This window comes from Hippocampus comes, unplaced genomic scaffold (genome assembly GCF_001891065.2).
Source record: "Hippocampus comes isolate QL1 unplaced genomic scaffold, H_comes_QL1_v1.1 scaffold82, whole genome shotgun sequence".
Classification (NCBI taxonomy): domain Eukaryota; kingdom Metazoa; phylum Chordata; class Actinopteri; order Syngnathiformes; family Syngnathidae; genus Hippocampus; species Hippocampus comes.
The window spans coordinates 475,329-494,646 of record NW_017805135.1 but is presented as its reverse complement, the minus strand read 5'-3'; the positions used below and the strand labels follow the sequence as shown (position 1 = coordinate 494,646).

The 19,318-nt window shown below is 42.0% G+C and overlaps 2 protein-coding genes across 2 annotated transcripts in view; both read left to right on the top strand.

The window, feature by feature from the left end:
• Positions 1-194: 194 nt before the first annotated feature.
• On the top strand, positions 195-5,958 carry fam219b (family with sequence similarity 219 member B). Its single transcript, XM_019866596.1, has 6 exons — positions 195-395; positions 1,210-1,318; positions 2,211-2,304; positions 2,380-2,457; positions 2,580-2,631; positions 3,089-5,958. The coding sequence occupies exons 1-6, from the start codon at positions 330-332 to the stop codon at positions 3,236-3,238; spliced, it is 549 nt and encodes a 182-aa protein (XP_019722155.1). The 5' UTR covers positions 195-329; the 3' UTR covers positions 3,239-5,958.
• Positions 5,959-6,902: 944 nt separating this feature from the next.
• LOC109513880 (AT-rich interactive domain-containing protein 3B-like) overlaps positions 6,903-19,318 on the top strand; it is an 89,791-nt gene continuing 77,375 nt past the window's right edge. Inside the window, exons 1-2 of the mRNA XM_019866579.1 lie at positions 6,903-7,582; positions 8,789-9,430. Of these exons, the coding sequence (XP_019722138.1) occupies positions 7,547-7,582; positions 8,789-9,430 (678 nt within the window). The 5' untranslated portion in view covers positions 6,903-7,546. The remainder of the gene's footprint in view (positions 7,583-8,788; positions 9,431-19,318) is intronic.

The following is a 19,318-nucleotide window of genomic DNA, read 5'->3' as shown; positions in this document are numbered from 1 at the left end:
CCCAAAATTCCATTTTATTTCAACCCATATGCTTTTATTTTGAAAAAAAGACCGTCAAGTGGCTATTTTTTTGTAATTATCCATTTATTCCGACGCAAATATCAAATGTGTCTTCGTTATCCACTTACAAAAGCAAGAATACGCTACCACGAAAATCTTTTCACTTCTTCTACAAAATCTTATTTTGAAATGTTAACCGGAAAAGCATTGAATGCTTACCAGTAGCGAGCTAGCCTAATCCTCTCTCCACTGCCTGTCGGTGTTGCCAACAAATTCCGGCTAGTCATGGGCATGCTGAGCTGCTATATGTTGTGACAACCGACGCCGCGATGATGAACGACATCTCCGAGGAGCCGGAGAAGGACAACTTGCTCGAAGAGGCTCCGAGTTTGACGGTAAAGCTCTCGCGGCTAGCCAAAGCTATTCGGGCTAAGAGCTAAACGCAGCTACGACGAGCTAGCTCACTTAGTTTGTGTCCACTGAAAGAAACACCTGATTTGAGTTTTAATGATTTTGTTTACATGGCTACATACTTTAAAAAAACTCGAATTAATGTCTCCTCTGTAATTTGGAAAATTTGTTATTCGGATTCTAACGGCAGGGTGCTCTTTTCTAATGTTATTAAACTGTACATACATTATTTAGCTAGTTCAGAAAGAGCTAGCTCATCTTGTCATCAATAGGAAACTATTAGGATTTATTTACTCAACTTAGAGAAGGCCAGGCATGTATTGGGCAGACCCCGGCAGATTTAGATCCTCAACTGGTCGCCAACCAATCACAAGGGACAGTAAAAGTTGGATCGATTAATCAACAACTTAGCAATTATACAATTTATCGATACAGTAATTGGTTTGATCATCGATTAATCATTTCAACACAAGGTTTAATCTGAAATTGGCCACATTCTCGGGAATTTCAGCCTCTCAACAGTAAATGTTCTCTCATTTCTGTAGTCCTCCACGAAAGCAGACTTATTATCTTTGTGTTGAATCATAACAGAACAGTTGCAAACTTCGTTTTGACTTTGGAAAACATTGAGCATTTTTGCCTATTTTTTATCACATTACAATAAATTCAGATAAATTCATTTGTTTTTGTGCATTTTCTGCACTGACAGTTTGAAATTACATATTTTAACCTGATTCATTGATTGATGACTGTGTAATGAAGTGAATGTAAATGATATCCACCAATTTGCCACTCAAGGTGCCCGGTAGTGGCGCAAGGCCCAAAAGCAGCGATGGAGGCATCAGGTCGACGGAGAAGAGAGGACCTTACATCATGTCCAGGGCGCCAGCCATCCACCTCAAGCTACGTGAGTTGTCGTGAGTTACTGCTCACGAGAGCCAGTGAACACAGTTTTACAGAGTCTTTGTAGTTTCTAAAAAAAAAAAAAAAAAAAGCATAGTGAGTGAGGAAACAAGTTGCTCCATTCTGAACCTTGACACAGTGAAAATTGGTGAAATGCTTTGTAAAGCACGTGTCAGCAAGAAAGGATTCCATTTTGGTGAACACAAAAAAGGTGCAGATTATGATTTATTTATTTATTTTCAAATTCGTTTACATCTTTGCCCACATTTTGGTCATATTTTATGACTTGATTCTTGCAACATTTCACATGAAAAATAGATTTTTTTTTCAGATTTTGTCATTTAATATTACCATTTTTTTTTGTTTTGTTCCACAACGAGTCATGCTTGATATATACACATAAGATATGTCAACACGATGACATCGGACTTTTGTGCTAAAAAAAAAAAAAAAAAATCATCAGGACATCACTATATGTTACGAATTTATTATCCTATCGCTCCAACTTTTTTTCGCAGTATTTTAAAACTTAATTGACATAACGTTGTGACTTTAATCTTGTAACATTACGACTGCTTTGAGCTCCACTTTTCTTTTGCTTTACAAATTATTTTTTAAAATTTGCGTACGATCACAACTTAATATATCACTTTTCGTAATGTTTTATGACTGTTTCACACTTATAACATTTTGTCATTTTTCATAGTATCTGACACCTTCATGACATAATATTCAGACTTTATTCCCGTACTGTTAAGAGTGGCATTCATTCCCACTTAGCCGTTGATGTTGATTGTCTGAAGGATTTACTGTGTAACTCACTCGCGCAGGGTGTAAAATAATGGAGGGTGACATTTTGTATTGTAATTGTATGCTAACCACTGCTAACATCATAGAAAAACACAGGGAGCTCGCCAGGAAAGCTCTTAAGAAGAAGGCTCTCTCACCGGGACCGCCTGTCATGCATCAGCCCAGACAAGGAGCCAAGAGGTAACAACAAGACTTGGTGTCATGTCCTACAATGTCCCGTAGCAGAGAGCGTCATTGTCTTGAATTATTTTACAGAAAAGTCAAGTATAACAAGGGCTACACTGCCTTGAGTCAACATGCCGAGGAAACTTTGATTGCATTGGATTCTGACAGGTAAAGACACAAATGCTGCTGTCAAGTCAGAACCTGTTCTGTCCTGTCCGTCTTTGTTTTTTCCCACACGCCAAAGGTTTCAACAATGAGAGTAACAGAACTGGTTGTTCGTGTTGTTGTAGCGATGAAGAGATTGATTTTGAGCAGTGCTCCTCGGGCTACTCCTCGGCCGAGGTGAGTACTCCCACAGCCACGCACTTTTCCACTCGTAATTTCACCTTTTCATATGGGCAGCGGCAAATAGGGCCGTTGCATATGATTGTCTTTTTTTTTTCAGAATGTAGTCAACCCCCTGCTATCTGTGGGCGGGGATAGTTCACGAATGTCGAAAATATCTGTATTGTCATTGAAATGCACCTGATTTTGGAACTTAGCATAGTTCACGAATGTCGAAAATATCTGTATTGTCATTCCAAACTGATTTTGGAACTGAGCGTTTATTCAACTACTAAAACTTAATTACTTAAAACTACCATCGGAGCCTCATGCCCATTCATGTTGAAGACTGTACCCCCACTGCCCACCCCAAGTACAAAATGACAGTGTTAATATCAGGTGAAATTCAAGCCTCTTTCGTTCTGTTTTGATAGCTTGCATTTTTGTTGAAACTGTTTCGCTGTGTCCCTGTCAGATCCATCCGGACTTGAGTAGGCAGCTGCTGCAAGACGGCTACCGGCTGGACGAGATTCCCGACGACGAGGATCTGGACCTGATCCCACCCAAAGCCATGGGTTCCTCCGTGTGTTGCTGCATAGAAGCTCCGTCCTGCTGCACGCAGTGAAAAGCTGCTACGCTACTGCGGACCGCCAAAGCAGGTTTGTAGCGGCTGTTGGGAGGCCGGCGCACGCTACCTTCTTGCCTCCCTGAACCGGGGGTGTTTCCTACTCTGGAGCCGAGAGCGGGGCTTCTCCTCAACCGCATCGGATGGACGGCAAAAACAAACAAAACAAACAAAAAGCCTTATCCACTGTGACTCCAAAGCTTGACCCTATTTTTGTATTTGTTATTTTTTTTCAAACGTCTCACTCTGCTAGCACTACAAATAGAGTGACTGGTGCGGACGTGTGGCATCTGCATGTTTCATTTGCAATTCTAACATTCCCTGATTGCTGTTACATTAATGTCACCTACTCCCACATTAATAACCTGAATGGATTTGAATAGGATATTAAGTACACATAGAGTGTATGCATGGGCTTGAGTGATGCATTTTTTTCTAGTTTAAATGAATACTTTTGCTGGCGTCGGGGTGAAACCGACATTGAAATGTGTTCTCTTATCAAATGATTGACCCATCTAAAGGGTTGAAAACGGCTTGCTCGCTTATATAACGATGCCATGCTAATGGCTCAGTAATCATGCATTTTTATTTTTTATTTTTTTTGTAGAATAATTAGTGGGCTTCATTATTATGATACTACCGAGGAGTATTAGGGCCACATTGCAAAGGGGAAAAAATATATATAATATGGCAATTCATTGATTTTAGGAGGAAAACAAGCAGTTGAATATAATATACAAGTTATAATGCTACAAAAAAAATTGGACTCGCATTCCGACTTTTTTTTATGACATTATGACTTTATTCATGCAACTTTACAACTTAATGGTCATAACATTATGACTTTACTCTCCTAATATTACAACCTACTTCCTTTCTTCCTCATCACATTAGGGCTTCATTCATGTAGCATTACAACTTTGTTCTTATAACAGTCCGGCTTTATTTTCGTAACATTACGAATTTGTCATAAGCGAATGTCTGTAGTCTTGTAACATAACTTTATTCTAATAATGGAATTTACTCTCTGAACGTTACATCAGTCTCAATGTTTAGGGCGTTCTCGCAATGTCACAACGTTATTCCTGCAACCGTACAACGTTACACTTGAAATGTTAGGAATTTGTTGTCACAAGATTACGAGGAGACTCTCGTAACATTGCAGTTTTATTTTGCATAACTTTACAAATTTTTCATCACGTTCCAAATATATTTTGAGAAAGGAGGATTTTTTTTTTTTCCTAGCATTAGAATTCTTGTAACATGTCCCACTTTATTCGCATACCAATTCATATTCTTCTATTACAACTTTTTTGGGGTAACATTAAGATTTAATTGTTTCGACATGACAACTATTCTAAAACTGAATTCTTTACAACTTCAATCATGTACCTAAATGCTTGCTCCAACTTTTTTCATGTAACATTAAGATTTCAGGATCATGTTACTTTATTTTCATAGCATTGTGACTTTATTTAATAAATATAAAACATAATTATTGTCACCTTACAAATTTATAACATATTCTTGTAACTTTTCAACTTTTTATACTCTCAAATCTTTTTTTTTCTCATCATATTACGTCGTCTTCTAACATTGTAACCTCATTCTCATGAGGTTGCTTTCTTCGCGCAAAACTTTGGTATTTTTTGGATACCATTGCAACTTTTTCCCCCTCGTAGTGTTCCGATTTTTTTTTCTTGTCTGCGTAGCCCGGAGGGCACCTTCATCGTCACCTCAATCAAATCGTTCACATAAATGTGCACTGTCTCCAAAATACTTAAGCCAATAAGTGAAGTAGCAAATGCAGTGGGATGGTCTCTGGCATGTGAAAATAAAAAAGTTAATCTAAGTCTCAAACAACACGCTATAGATTGCTTGCATTCAGCTTGGAAAAGAAGAGACATTGTAGGGCTTTACACCAAAGGGGTTTCTGGTGAGTTGAGAAGCAATGTTGCGTCAAGAGTTTTGCATTGGCGCTATAACTAGTAGATGTATTTATTATTTATTTATAACTTCCAGAGATGGGAACAGCAGCATTCAGAAAAGAATTGCTGTATGTCTTTTTTTCTTTTTTCAATACATTGTGTGACAAATCTATGGTTGCAACCGTTGGAAATGTTTATTGTGTGTGAGACCGAGAAAGGGCGAGCGCTTTGCCTTTTACTGTACATTTGCGGAATAGAAAGAGCATTTTTCTCTATGAGTGGTTGCAACCCGCATAAGTTTCCTCTTGTCGTGGTGTTGGTTCTTCTCATCGAGGGAAAGCACTTACTCTATAAGCGACGGCAAATGACAGCGTAAAACCATTTAAAATGACCTTCTGACGCAATCAACGAACAAATGGTTGATGTTATTCTGAGGGTATGTGGTCTAGAAAATGGATGGGTGGATTTTTTTTTTTTTTCGGGGGGCGCCCAAAATATGTATACGCTTTTTTATTTTTTTACATTTACACTTGAACCAAAATAACATTTATTAAATATCCTCCAACAATGGAACATTCCTCAAACTTTTGTAGATCACCGCAACACATATTAGCGCACCACAAAATTCAGATCTGCATCCATCTCAATGAACGCTTGTCAAATGTACCTTGTGATTGACTGCTGACCACTCCAGGATCTACCCGAACACAGGGATACCTGGACAGACAGATAGGAATAAAGTAGCAATGTGACAAGTGGCTTCCTTTGCCATCCTTGTGAAATTCTCTATTTTAAAAAAATAGAATGAGGACTTCAAACACCTCTATAATCCTTCATAACAAATAAATTGATTGAAAACACTCAATACATACCCACACCGGTCTTCTCCTGAATAATGTCCTAATAACGCGCTACTTAACTCGAGCTTTTAGGGGAAGGGACGCCGTTCGAAATGTCACAAAAGTTTTGACCTGGCAATTCATAGAACATCTTAGAATTTCGGCCTGTATGATTGTATTCATGTAGATTTTTAACAAAATATTGTCACGCAATTGGAGAAGGGTTTTGCAGAGTATCCGACAAAACAAAAGGGGCGAGGAGATATCTTGAGAATAATCTTTTGCCCTATTTCAGGGCATTTCTTTGACACTCTCTCTCTCCCTCTCATTTTTTTGATGTTACACAAAAACATTCCCCCAAAAGACAATTTTCCCAACACAAAAAACACATTTCTCAGGAACCCATAATCCAATGTACAAAATTATTGATGCCTTGAACTGAAAACTCAGGTTGAAGTGGCATTTCCAACCAGTCTCGGCATCTTGACTGTCATTTTGGGGAAATCTTGTCACGTTGCTACGAAAAGGGACTGTGAGGCCGCCATCCATACTTCCTCCCGATCCTTCTTCCTAACTCCTTATCTGCCTTCTTCACTTCCTTCCGCACTTTAAAACCATTTTAAACAATACGTGTACATCCTTTTGGCCCACCTTAGTTTAGCATCACTGGTTGGTAGTAAAAGTCAACCTATGCTATGCAATTGCTGGACAATATACTCGTCGACATTTTGTTATTTTACAGTGCGTATGTTTACTTTTAATACGATTGTTCTTGGTTTTTTTTTTTGTTTACATGATGAAATAAAAGATCCATTCTGTCTCGTGTGATTACATTTTCCACTCCAGGGGGCAGTGCAGCGCTACGATGCGTTCTTTTGCCTTCGTTGAAAGACCAGGAAGATGCATTCACCGTTCAATCGGAGTTGCTACATGTCAGGATTATCACACAGCACGGTTCTTATTGATTATTAGTGTAATACATGTAATGGATAAGTACTAGTTCAATTGTGTGACGATATCCTTTTTACGTCAACAATCACTTGACATCTTAGCCCAAAAAAGTTACTCAATTAGGATTTTATGAAAATTCCAAGCTGCTTTGAACGCAACGGACCATCGAACGTCCAGTCATCTTCCAACGGCCGATACAACACTCTTGAGCAAATTTCCGCAAGTGAGCAATAAAGGGCACGATACCCGTGCCAGTGTGTTTAACTGGGGTGTCATTTGTAAAGTAGGGGGGGGTCGCAGACCAGTGAGTTAGTCGAATTTTCTCTGGAAACAAGCAAAAAAAAAAAAAGGCTCAGAAAATAATTTAATAAGACAGAGTGCGAAAAAAAGCCGTGTCTCATATATATATTGAGTGGAAAGAAGCAGCGGGAATAATAGCTTTTAGCGCTTTTTTTGATGCTTGTGTGCGTCGTGAGTGCATTGATCCTTCCTCTTCTTCCGCCCCAGACGTGCGCGTACTCGTCTGCTGACGTGCGCGTGTGTTTACAAGTGAGTTTGAACGAGTGCCAGCAGCGAGGCAATCGGGAGGCATGGTGGACAACTCCGGCAGTAGTAAGGCGCAAATGGTGAGTAGTGCTCTCCCCTTTGGGTTCCTCTGCATTCCCGTTTGCTTTTACAAATAAACAAGACAAAAAACCGGGCGGAAAAAAATCGCCGTTTGAGTTTATTTTTAACGGTCTGCTGAATTAGCGCGCGCGAGGCCAGTGTGGTTAAAAAAAAGCCAAAAAGTCGGGAAAAAACCCAAAAGCTTGTTTAAATATTACTTGTAGTCATATCATTTTAAGCATTTTAAAAAATGGAAAAAAATCGCCGTTTGAGTTTATTTTTAACGGTCTGCTGAATTAGCGCGCGCGAGGCCAGTGTGGTTAAAAAAAAGCCAAAAAGTCGGGAAAAAACCCAAAAGCTTGTTTAAATATTACTTGTAGTCATATCATTTTAAGCATTTTAAAAAATGTATTACCACCCGGAGGATGATGAATGCCTGCAAAAGGTGGAACGGCGACCCCCCTTTTTTTGACAGTTTGCGCCTTCGTTTTCACCCGGAGGTCATTTTACGTCATTTTTTGTTGAGCCACTCTTAGTAACATACGAATCGTTCAGTCAAATTTGCGCATTTGACTTTTAAATCCAACCGACTATAATTGCCATGTAACGTCGAAATACGATAACATTAGTCTCAGGTGTTTAAGCGAGAATGTTCTGAATCTAAAATGTACGTTTACCAGACTTGTACTGCAAGTTTAGGAATGTTAGGTTGGTTAAAGCATAACTTTCAAGATGTCGGGTATTACAGGTTGATATGGTTTTCTCTTATCTCTAATATCTATCAATCTCCATACATCTCCTGCCTGTTGCTTAGCTATCATTTATTCTTCCATTTTCATATCAGTCCATCTGATGTGCCTATCTGCTTCACTATCCATCTTGTTTTGCCTTTCCTATACATGAAACTCGTAGAACAGTGATTGATTTACTCCTATTGTGATTGGGATTCAATTAATGCAGCAGCAATGCAATTCTGGCTTTCGGGGTGGTGGTTCATGTTATTTTTTTGCCTTTTCATAAATTCATCTTGCTTTTATCCTTTGAATTTAACTTGATAGTCTGTGATTTGTTCTGTCGTTTCATTTTATCTCCTTTTATGTTGTCTGTTTAATGATTACTTATATTCCTTTGTTAACCACAATGGACTCCTGCATGAAATGTGCTATAAAAATCAACTTGCCTTTGTTAACAACAAGGTATTTGATGGTATGGTCTTTTGCCCGCAGCCCAGCATGTCTCAAGAGCCTGGTGTAGCCTTTCCTCAGAGCACCTCCACGGGGGGGATGAAGCTGGAGGCGGTGATGGAGCAACTTCAGCGCCAGCAGCAAGCCCGGCTGGAGATGGAGCGCAAAGAGAGGAAGCTGCGCGAGGCCCACATCATGTATGCCCAGCAGGTGGCTGCCCAACAGGCCATCCTAGCCGCGGCAAGGGCCTCGGGGGCCAACTTCATGGGCAAGGGCCTGGCCGGAGCGTTGCCACCTCCGCTGCCGCCACGTGTAACCAATCAGAGCAGTGTAGACTCTGAGAAGGAGGACGATGAGGACCGGGGCCGCGACTCGGCCGACGAGGATGACGACAACGAGATGATGGATGGTGATGAGCGCAGCGATGAGGATGGGGAGAGCGGAAACGTTGCCGGCGGCCTCGAGTTCCTCCGCAAGCAGACGCTGGCGTTGCAGCAGAGCGCCGCTCGCATGCCGCCTGCCCGACCTTACGGCAGCTTTGTGGCGTCGGCACCACAGAGGGCGCCGTCCCCGCCCATCAGGGTCAAGCAGGAGCCCGATGAGGACCTGTCGCCAGCGGGTGCTCACCAGGCCACTTCCCCCAACGGCCAGGCTGACTGGAGCTTTGACGACCACTTCAGACAGGTCAGTTTCCTCAAAGCTGTTTTAATCGCATGCCACATCATAATTGTTGTTGTGTTTAACATGGCCGATATAACCACACCGGAAATCACACATTGGTACGTACAGTCCATACATTGGTTTTATGGTCAAGTTCACTTCAGATTTGGTACAGTCAGGGAACAAAATGCAAAACATACGACATGTTTTATATCTGGTTACACCCAGGCAGTATAAGGCTAAGTGGTTCGCAAATCTGCCTCTCCGGTCTGAGAATTGGGGTTTGAATCCAAGCTCTTGGCTTTCCTGAGTGTATTTTGCATATTCTTCTTGTGCATGTGTGGGGTTTCTCCAAGTATTCCAGGTTTAGGGATTGGACAGATTAGTCAATTGGTCGACTAAACAACATCACCGTTAATGAATATAGATCATTACAAAGTGTTCTCGCTCCTGTGATTTTAAGACCCCCCATCAGTGGAAAAAAAATACCAATAATGTCATGAGCGACTTATCGTCTACTCGACTTAGATCACATTTGTGTTCACTTTCAGAAATGTGAAGTTGTGCAACCTCTACTCTGGCTTCCTCCCACACTCCAAAACATGCATGTTTGGTTTAGTCAAGACTCTTTAATTGTCCTTGGTTGTGAAAGGGAATTTGAATGCTTGTTTGTCTATATTGAGTGTCTTGTTTGCAGCTGTATACTTATCCAGAATGCAAAGAGAATGATCGGGTTTTTTTTGGTTTTCTATTGGACAGTTAAAATGTGTGGTTTTTTTTTTAAATCCGTACAAAAGGCGGACCAGTCTATCCTATCTATTCAAATAACTTATTTACTTTACAGTCGACCCTCACAAGTCACCGGGGATTGGGAATGGTCCTCGAAAAGCCAAAAATTGGCAGATAATTCATCGCCATTGATATGCATTGGAAACAAAAAAAAAAAAAAAACCCAACAAACCCCGAAAAATTCTCCGCAAAACGCTGATAAATATTCAGTACACGGATAATGAGCCTTCTTGATGAGGGAGCTGATGGTCGGCTCCCACTATGAGTCCACCATGGAGATGGATGCCTGGGCGTTTGACTTGAGTTCTCAGTTCAACCCCCTACTGTTAGCCCTGGGCTAATCTCACAGGCTTTGCGTATCCCTTTCTAGGGGAACGCCCTGGGAGGCACACAAATGCACAAAATCAAGATGTCAAAAGATCCTCCACCCCAAGGAATGTCGCAGACCAAACAACTGTTTGATATGGCCATACCGGTTCTGCAACTTGTGTAGTAGAACATGAAAAGAAGGATGGTGAGACCAATATGGGCTCACTTACATTTAGGCATTTTTCTTATTTTCGGCCATATTAATGCACCATTAATTTAAGTGTGGGTACACACAAGTTGAATGATCTCACGTGTAAGCATTTTGCGATCTCTGTCCTTCGTTTTTGTTGTGTTAACTTGCCTTTGGTTTTTGTGCGGTCACAGACCCCCCCCCCCTCCCCCCTTTCTGTTAAGGCATTTGACTGAATGTTGTGTCAATGTGTAACTTTTGTGAACTTTTCAATGTTTTACTTTTCTTTTTTTCTTTTGGATGCATTAAAGTGTCTTAAATTTTGTTAACATGAATTTTTGTGGTGTTCATGCACCTTTAAAACATTCTGGGTGAACGTTTGAGACTATTGACATTTCCCTTTGATTGGTCAAGTCGAGGTGCCAGTTGCCGTTCTCATTTTTTTACAAAATATGGGGGCGGTGTCTATGTGTGTGTTTCTGATTATTTTTGACATTTTCCTTAGTTTGGTGATGAAAATACAGTGTACTTTAGACCTCTGGGTGGATCATTGTCAATGGATATGTAGCCATTGAAGTGTTTTTTTTTTTTTGGTTGCTTTAACGTGCCTTAATGTGTTGCAAGAATTTTTTTTGTTCACGTTTATGATTTTCAGATGAATATTTGGAATATTATATTACATATTTTCCAATATTTGCCATTATATATAATATCAGAATATTTATTGTCTTCTGTTCTGGTCACGGTAACGTGATTGTGTTTGCAAAATCTCAGTCCCGCACACTTTTGCTAACATTCTCGGCCACTATTTTGGTGACGTCACCTTCCCACATGCTCGCAGACGCTTCCAACATGTGTGTGTAGCTTTGACCCACAATTGGCTTTTGTGGCGAAAAATCCGCTTAAGTGAGTGCTGGCATCGGGCCAGGCTTGTGCAGCAACGTGAGCACTTCGCCTTCGTGTGTGTGTGTGTGTGTGTGTGTGTGTGTGTGTGTGTGTGTGTGTGTGTGTGTGTGTGTGTGTGTGTGTGTGTGTGTGTGTGTGAGAGAGCCTCTGGTTTGGCTCGGGTCCTGCTCGTCAAGTCAGCAGGCGGCGAGGCTGTGGGTGGTTGTCCGGGTCAACGTGAGGATTTTGGGTGGGAATGTTGGAAGTTGTACACACAGTAGCAGCGCTCCGAGCACTCCTGCGGCCTCCTACCTTCCCCCAGGCCCCTCCTCCGCCTCCTCAGTGCAGTTTCGGCCGTGTGCCAAGTGCACTTTCCTTTCGAGATAAATATTGCCTCAGCACAACATGACAGAACATCGGAATGCGTAGTTGGATGGTGGCCGAGCTCCACATGGCGTAGCGCAGTAGTAGGACACGGCACGTTAAGACAGAGGTATCTTAGTTTGTATCGCGTGTCTGGATTTTATTACGCTCTATATTTAACGGCAAATGTCTCCCGAGCGGTGCTTCCCCCCTCGGCCCTTTTCCAAATTTAGCATTTGGCGGCGATGACGCAGGCAATGGAACGCAGCGGCAACAGCTGTAGTAGTCGTAGTAGTGCCTCTGCCAAGAAAGTTATATTTTCAGCGCAATTTGTTTTGCACAAACAAAAAAAAACTACTCTGGGTGTTTATGCAAGGCAGTTTTTAACTGAAACTTTTATTTTTATTTTTTTGCTGGCTAGCTGTTTACATGACAAAATGCTAATTTGGGATGCACATTTGTTACCTTTTTCAACTCAAGTATGAGTACACACACTGATTAATCCTGTTCCTAATTAATCCACTAATATACGTCCATCAATTTTCTAATCCATTTCTCCTCACAACGGTCCCGGGCGTCTCGGGTGTCCCAGCTGTCTTCGGGCTGCAGGCGGCGTACACCCTGAGCTGGTTGCCTGCCAATATAAGGGCACACATACCTGTAGACGAACAACCATTCACGCTCACACTCAAACTTAGGGACAATTTGGAGTGTTCCTCTAAACTGCCATGCACGTTTTCTGAATGTGAGAGAAAACCGGAGTACCCGGGGAAAACCCACGCAGGCACGGGGAGAACATGCAAACTCCACACAGGAAGGCTGGAGCTGAAATCGAACCCTGCACCTCTGCACCGTGAGACTGATATGCTAACCAGTCGCTCACCGTGCCGCCCCACTAATATTATGTAAATCGTTTTTCACTGAGTAGGCAGAATATATGCCTCTAATTAGGGCTGTACGAATATGCCATTTGACACTTATTTTGATCCAGATTGTAATTCCGATTTTTTTATTTTTATCATAAAAAATATTTATTTGGCACCGTGTCCAAACCAGTTTAATCAACGACAGCGTAAATTAGCCATTTGCTAGCATATTAACTTAGTGTGGGTGATTCGGGTGCAGTCGTGTGAGTGTGCAACGATGATAGCTTGACGTGACAGAAACTTGGAATGTTGCAGGTTTCATTTTGCTTTGAACATTCAGGCATTTTTTTTCTTCATTGTTCTTGCGTACATTGAATATTGGCGCGCACATGAATAATTTGACAGATCTCACTGTTACTGAGTCTGAGGTTAACATTTGGAGATGTTTAGTGTATGCATACATTTTTGGAATTTAATGTGTTTGTCATTGAGCATTTTGCGCCCTTGTGGGTGTCATTTCAGTTTTCAAAGCAAAAGTTGAATAAAAAATGGGGAGGGGCTCTGTGAGTTGCGTTATTCGGTAAACTGACCTGGCTTTTGTCAAAGATCAGAGCAAGTAAAGTTCTAGCCATTGGGCCTATCAGTGGCCCGATGTCTTTTATTAGTTGAGACCGTGCAAGGCTGCGGGGGTTGGAGGGGGATGGACGAGAATTGGTCTGGCCTTTCTTTTTTTTTTTTTTTTTGGTTTCCTCTCTTTTATCTTTGCTGTCATTATGTCAGCTCTGCGGTATTTAATGGCGGCTCATCTCTTCAGGCAGTTTCAGGTTGCACCGCTGTAGGGGGGGAGGAGGACGGTGCAGCAAATCTTTTTTTTTTTTTTTTTTTTTTTGATGTCATTGTCTTTGAGAGGCCAGAGAGAGAGTGAGACGAGTTGAGCAGGCAGATGCTGCAAATACCTCCCTACCACCTTTCCACCCTCCCTTTAATAATGGCCAGAGCTCATTTATTACGTTCTAAAAGTAGTGACAAGAGAGAGGACGCCAGGATAAAAGCTGAAGGAGACAATGAAGCGCATTTCATGTTTCTAAAGTGGCCCCGTGCACTTAACATCTCTCCGCCGCGCTCTCCACGCCGGCCATATTGGAATGGTTAAGTGATTTAATGGCGAGGAAAGTACATGTGAAATCTACACGGCACTCAAACGGGATAATAAAATGAAACCAAGGGTTGCCAAACATCGTTTGACCCTTTGGACATGATTTTTTATTTTTTTTTTAATCGTATTGATACGGGAATCAACGTCAACAGCCACAAGGAATAGTCAGCAGCGTTGTGAGTAGAAAAAAAATTATGAATACGCCTATCCCTTTTTCAATATAGTGAGCGACCCGACTTAAGCTTTTTTTGGGGGATACGAGCTGCCGTTTGTGCAAGCACAAACTTGAGATGCAAGCAGTTGGATGGTGGCGGCGAACTCAGTTCACAAGCAGCGGCAACAGCAGCATATACTGCACGATGCTGCTCTCCGTTCTTGCTGCTTTTTTTCTCCTTCGACAAAAAATGACAGTCACGCATATTAACCCTTTCATGCACCCTGTATCCTGATAACATGATAAGCCGCCCACTGTAGTAACCGCCGTCCCTGAAAGGGTTAATGCCGAAATACACACAGTGCAGTAGCACGTATCCCGACTTCTTGGGCGTATGTCACCAGCGAGGATGGTTTTACAGGACACATTGGATGCAGGGCAGTGATGGGTCACCCCTGTTTTTTTTTGGTTTCCTAAACAGCAGAGTAAATAATTGCCAAACAAGAGCGCACACAATGGCGTCGTGTGGAGGGAAGCTCAAGTGGGCGGGCAGCGGGTCAGTCTCAACGCTTTGGCCTTTGCCGCTCTGGGACATGGGCGGTGTGACCCTTGTAATCCACCCCCACCCCCCCAATACACACACACACACACATGCACACACACTCGATGATAATCCCTATGTGATTAATGCAGTATTAATCAGACCTGCACACCCAGAGATTGATCGTGTATTGATGGTGGTGATGTGCCACAGGTGGCAGGCTCCCTTCTTCCGCTCTCTGCGCGTGCAGATAAGGAATGTCACAATACGCACAACATAAAAGTGCTTCCTTATCGTTATGGTCTTGTCTCGGTATAAAATAATTATTTGGGTTTTACATCGACCCAATAAAAGACAAGTTGATACATATCTCCGTACACACGATGCGGTAAGTTTAGAGGACAGTTTATTGTGTGAAACTATTCGATTGGATGTGGCGCAGCTCAGTGTGAGAGGGCATGATGCCATGAGTTTTCTGGTCCTTTCACAACGCAAATTAATTTGTCAGTACTGTAAATGGGGCATTTCCTTCAAAGAGTATAGAATATTATATGTAATTAACTTCTTATTTTACATGTTATTGATGTAGTCGGATGTTTTTCTTTGTTTGTTTCATTCTTTAAATTTGTTGCATTTAAGGATAAAATGGATATTCCTTGATCGATTAATTGGCAAAAGTAGATTTTTTTATATATATAAAATTTCATTTACATTTTTTGATATCCAGATATTTTCTTTCATTTTTGGTATTTTGTACCTTGAACCCGGTTCATGCGGCAGGATAATCGGCCCGATCTCAGTCCGGAATCTCCCCTCCGGTCAATCGTAGGTCGGCTCTGATTCTCGTGATGGCTCCAGAGATAATCTTAGCACATAATCCTGCCGCGTGTGCTGTACACAGACTGATCTCGACCGCTCAGGAGGAGGATAAATCGGGGATATTCAACATGTTGGATTGTTTGGGACCGACTTGGCACCGTGTGTGGCGCGCCCCGAGGGCAAACGACTACGCAGCCGGTTGACAGTGACGTGCAGCCAATAAGAAATTGAGGTGACGAGGCGGTCAAGGAAGCGTGGTGGGAATCCAAAATCAAAGCAGTCATGGCGCAACAGCGAGTGCAATGGACATTGGAGATGGAGCAATGTGGCACCAGCGTGAATGTTTTTACAACTTTTCGTGACATTTCTATGAGGAAAAAAAAAAACCCCACCATCGCACTGTAGCAGGCAGAGCCCGTGTTTGCGCTGTCTCCACCCTTTAGACCAGTGGTGTCAATTTTGTCGTGGGCCACTTTGGAATGACGTCTTCCCGCAGAGGGCCGTTTCTGAATGTTTAATCATCTCATCGCATTATTATTTGTCCAAAACAAAGTGAACGGATGACTAGTTTTGAAATCAGTTCAGTCAACTATAATAGTTTGTTCAAATATTGCTCAAGTGAGTGCAAACGGGAACAAAATGATTGCAAAATCTCAACGTTGGTTCTTACACATGACGATTTGACATTTTGGTACAGATTTTAACAAGGATCATGCAAGTTGACAAACATGATTTGCTTTCGCGGGCCATATGAAATGACCTGGCGGGCCGGAGCTGGCCCCTGGGCCTTAAGTTTGACACCTGTGCTTGAGACCACCGTCTCTTCTTTTCCTGCCGCTTTTTTTTTTCTCCACTAAAAATAATCCACAAACAAGTGTCACTGTCAAGACACGATCTGAGACCCTTGCTGCATCTTCGCCCGCCTTGTTTGTTTACTCGTTTACACGTTTAATCTTGCGATTTCGCGAGATTTTTCCATCCGACGTTAGAATATCCGTCAATGAATCGCTTCATATGTGATGTGTTGATCTTGTCGTGTGGCCGCACACTACACACGGTACAGTCAAAACAGTCGTACCGTCGATTTATTTTATTTATTTTTAAAAATAAATGTACTTAATTACTGGGAAATTATAATCGAATACCTTCTGGTGATTTTGTAATTTAGCTTGGATTGCAGAAAATGTTCACTTCTTATCATGGGGCTCTCTCAGGGCTGGATTGTGATGGATTAATGGATTGTCATTCCCATTCCTAACACTCAAACCCCAAAGTTTTTTTTTTTTATTTTTTATTTTTTATTTTTTTTTAGAAATTTGGATTCTACTGAGAGATATTTGCACAGACGCATGGAATCGCTCCAGATGTTTTGCATCCCAGGCCCTGCCACCACCATTGGCTGCCTGCCACCACCTCAAAGCCCGCCCATGCTGCTCGGGCCCCCGCCAGCCTAGGCTGTTGCATAATTTAGCTGTCGCCCCAGCAACACATCAGCCAGGAAGTGAGAGCAGCCACCACAGCTGCAGCTCAGGAGGAAAGATCGATAAAGATTGTGTGTTTGAGCTTTCGAAAGCGAGGAATGTTTGCCCCCCCCCCAACCCCTTCGCGCTGTTCACGCTTCATTTATGATGGACGCCGTGGTCGTTGTATTGAACAGATGGAGCTGAGGTTTTATTTTGACGGCGGAATGTGCCATGGAGCGATCCTGACGCATCAGTCCAAGTTGCCTAATGCGTGACCAACATATTATTACTATTGTTGCTCTCTTGTGCCCGGGCAAGTGTCAAGTTGCCTAATGCGTGACCAACATATTATTACTACTATTAAATGTCACGCGTAAATCGCAACTTGACACTGGCTGACTTAGAAAGCTAGTGCTTTGTTGCTAGGGCTGTCACAAATTCTTTTTCTGAATTGATTCGTCTATCGATTAGGGCTGAAACGACTGCTCGAGTTTTGCTCGACCTCGAGCACCCGCTTATTTACGTGTACACTGTCAGGAAGTAGAAGTCAAAGCTAACCGCAACAGCATTGTTTATGACATGACAGTAACACGCCACCAATGCGGTAAAAAGGCCAACTTCAAAGTAAACCTTCCCTTACCAAATAATAGTATATGGGCATCAATGCCTTGGTTCACTTTTATTTTGAAGTTGTTCCCAGCAGCGTGGTGCGGTGTTACGCCTCACTTGACATGTCTTCCACACACACTGTTTGCTATTGTATAGACCAGGGGTGGCCAAACTTGGGACCAGTCCGCTGGCTCCTGGTCGATCACGATCGATGCATTTGGCATCCCTGGCATAGACAAACGGTGTTTTTGAAATTTCATCTGTGCTGTATGTTGTACATAGAGCATATTTGACAATAAAGCTGACTTGACTTGTTTCCAAAGCACTCGATTTTTTTTTCCCTCTTCTCAAAATCCTTCTTCAATGTTACCCTTAAAAACATGGGCTAAAAAGTCAGACTAATAATTTCCTGTTGCAATTCACTTTTCCAATTCTTAATTGTCATAAAGGGAGTTAACCGCTTTGATTAGTAAAATATAAAATCAATACGTTGACGATCTTGGGTGTGGAAAGTGTTCAAAGTTAATCGCCTTAAAAGCAACGACAGACTGTCTTAACTTTTACAGAAAGCGATGGCCAACATGGTGATGCTGTACTTTGCGTCTTTTCTTCAGATGTTTCATTGACGCGGCAAAAAAGCTCAACTTGGAAAAATGTGTTGCGTAATCATGAATTGTACCACCATTGTGTGTTTCATCAGGATGTATGGCTGTGACGTGCTATGATTTTTCATTTGTTTAACAAAAAATATATATATTTTGACACGCTTTAAATCCCCTTTCAAATGTTCTTTTTACTTGTTAACACGCACGTTACCTCATTGCATTAAGATGGCAAAATGGCAACTCAGCTGGCGTGACTCATTGACTCCATTACGGTGGCTCTGGTTTCACACTGATTTATTCTCGTCAGCCCCCGGGAGCGGCTCATGAGTTTAATGCTGCTGTTTGTGCTTGTCAGCCGCCATCGTTTGTCACTGCTGGATTTTTTTTTTCTTTTTTTAGCCCTGCCCACCCTCTCCCTTCGCACTCGAGTGTGACAGGGTGGAAAGTTCACTGCAGACTTCACATTCATCTATAAACTGCTTGTACAGTATCAAGATAACTGGAGCTGTTTACTATCATTATTATTATTATTTACTTGGTCTAGGTTGAGATTCACTGCTGCATGACCCCTCCCCCACATCCTGTGAATGGAGGCGCCTCAGCTCCCAATTCTCTCTCTCGCTGCCCCCCGCGATTGACATTTTTTTTCTTTTTGCTGCTGATGAATGTGGCTTTGTGCCTAATGCTGCCTGACCGTAATGGCCGCATGTTAAATTTCTGCCAGGACGGAAATGCAGAGCCGCGCCAATTAGCAACATCTAATTCTATTTTGTTTTCCAGTTTCCAGTAGCGATGGGCTATATTTGAGCATTAAACTCAATTTAATACGATCATTGCGTTTAATAACTACATAAGTGGTAAAAAATGATTCGGCCTCACGATATGTATCCGCTTGGAGTTGAGTCTGATAATGTTTAAGTGATGTTGACCTTCCTTGCCGGACTAAGCTGTTGATATCATAGCTCCAAAGACACCAATTCTTTGAAAGGGAGGTGCAATTCCGAATTTGAGCATGAGTTTTAGGACAAAAATATGATTCCAGTTGCACAAAATCTCGGGTACGAGCTGTCGCATACGAACTTGGACATTTGTTGCTCGGTAGAATTTGTGGAGTGGAGAAATTTGATACCAGGTCGAATGCTGATGTGGTTGGACAATTTGGA

Excerpts from the sequence above, each read along its gene's own strand:
- fam219b (XM_019866596.1), top strand. The coding sequence starts at position 330 with ATGATGAACGACATCTCCGAGGAGCCGGAGAAGGACAACTTGCTCGAA. Across the intron at positions 2,458-2,579 it reads ATTGCATTGGATTCTGACAG|CGATGAAGAGATTGATTTTG; the intron begins GTAAAGACACAA and ends GTGTTGTTGTAG. Across the intron at positions 2,632-3,088 it reads CGGGCTACTCCTCGGCCGAG|ATCCATCCGGACTTGAGTAG; the intron begins GTGAGTACTCCC and ends TGTCCCTGTCAG.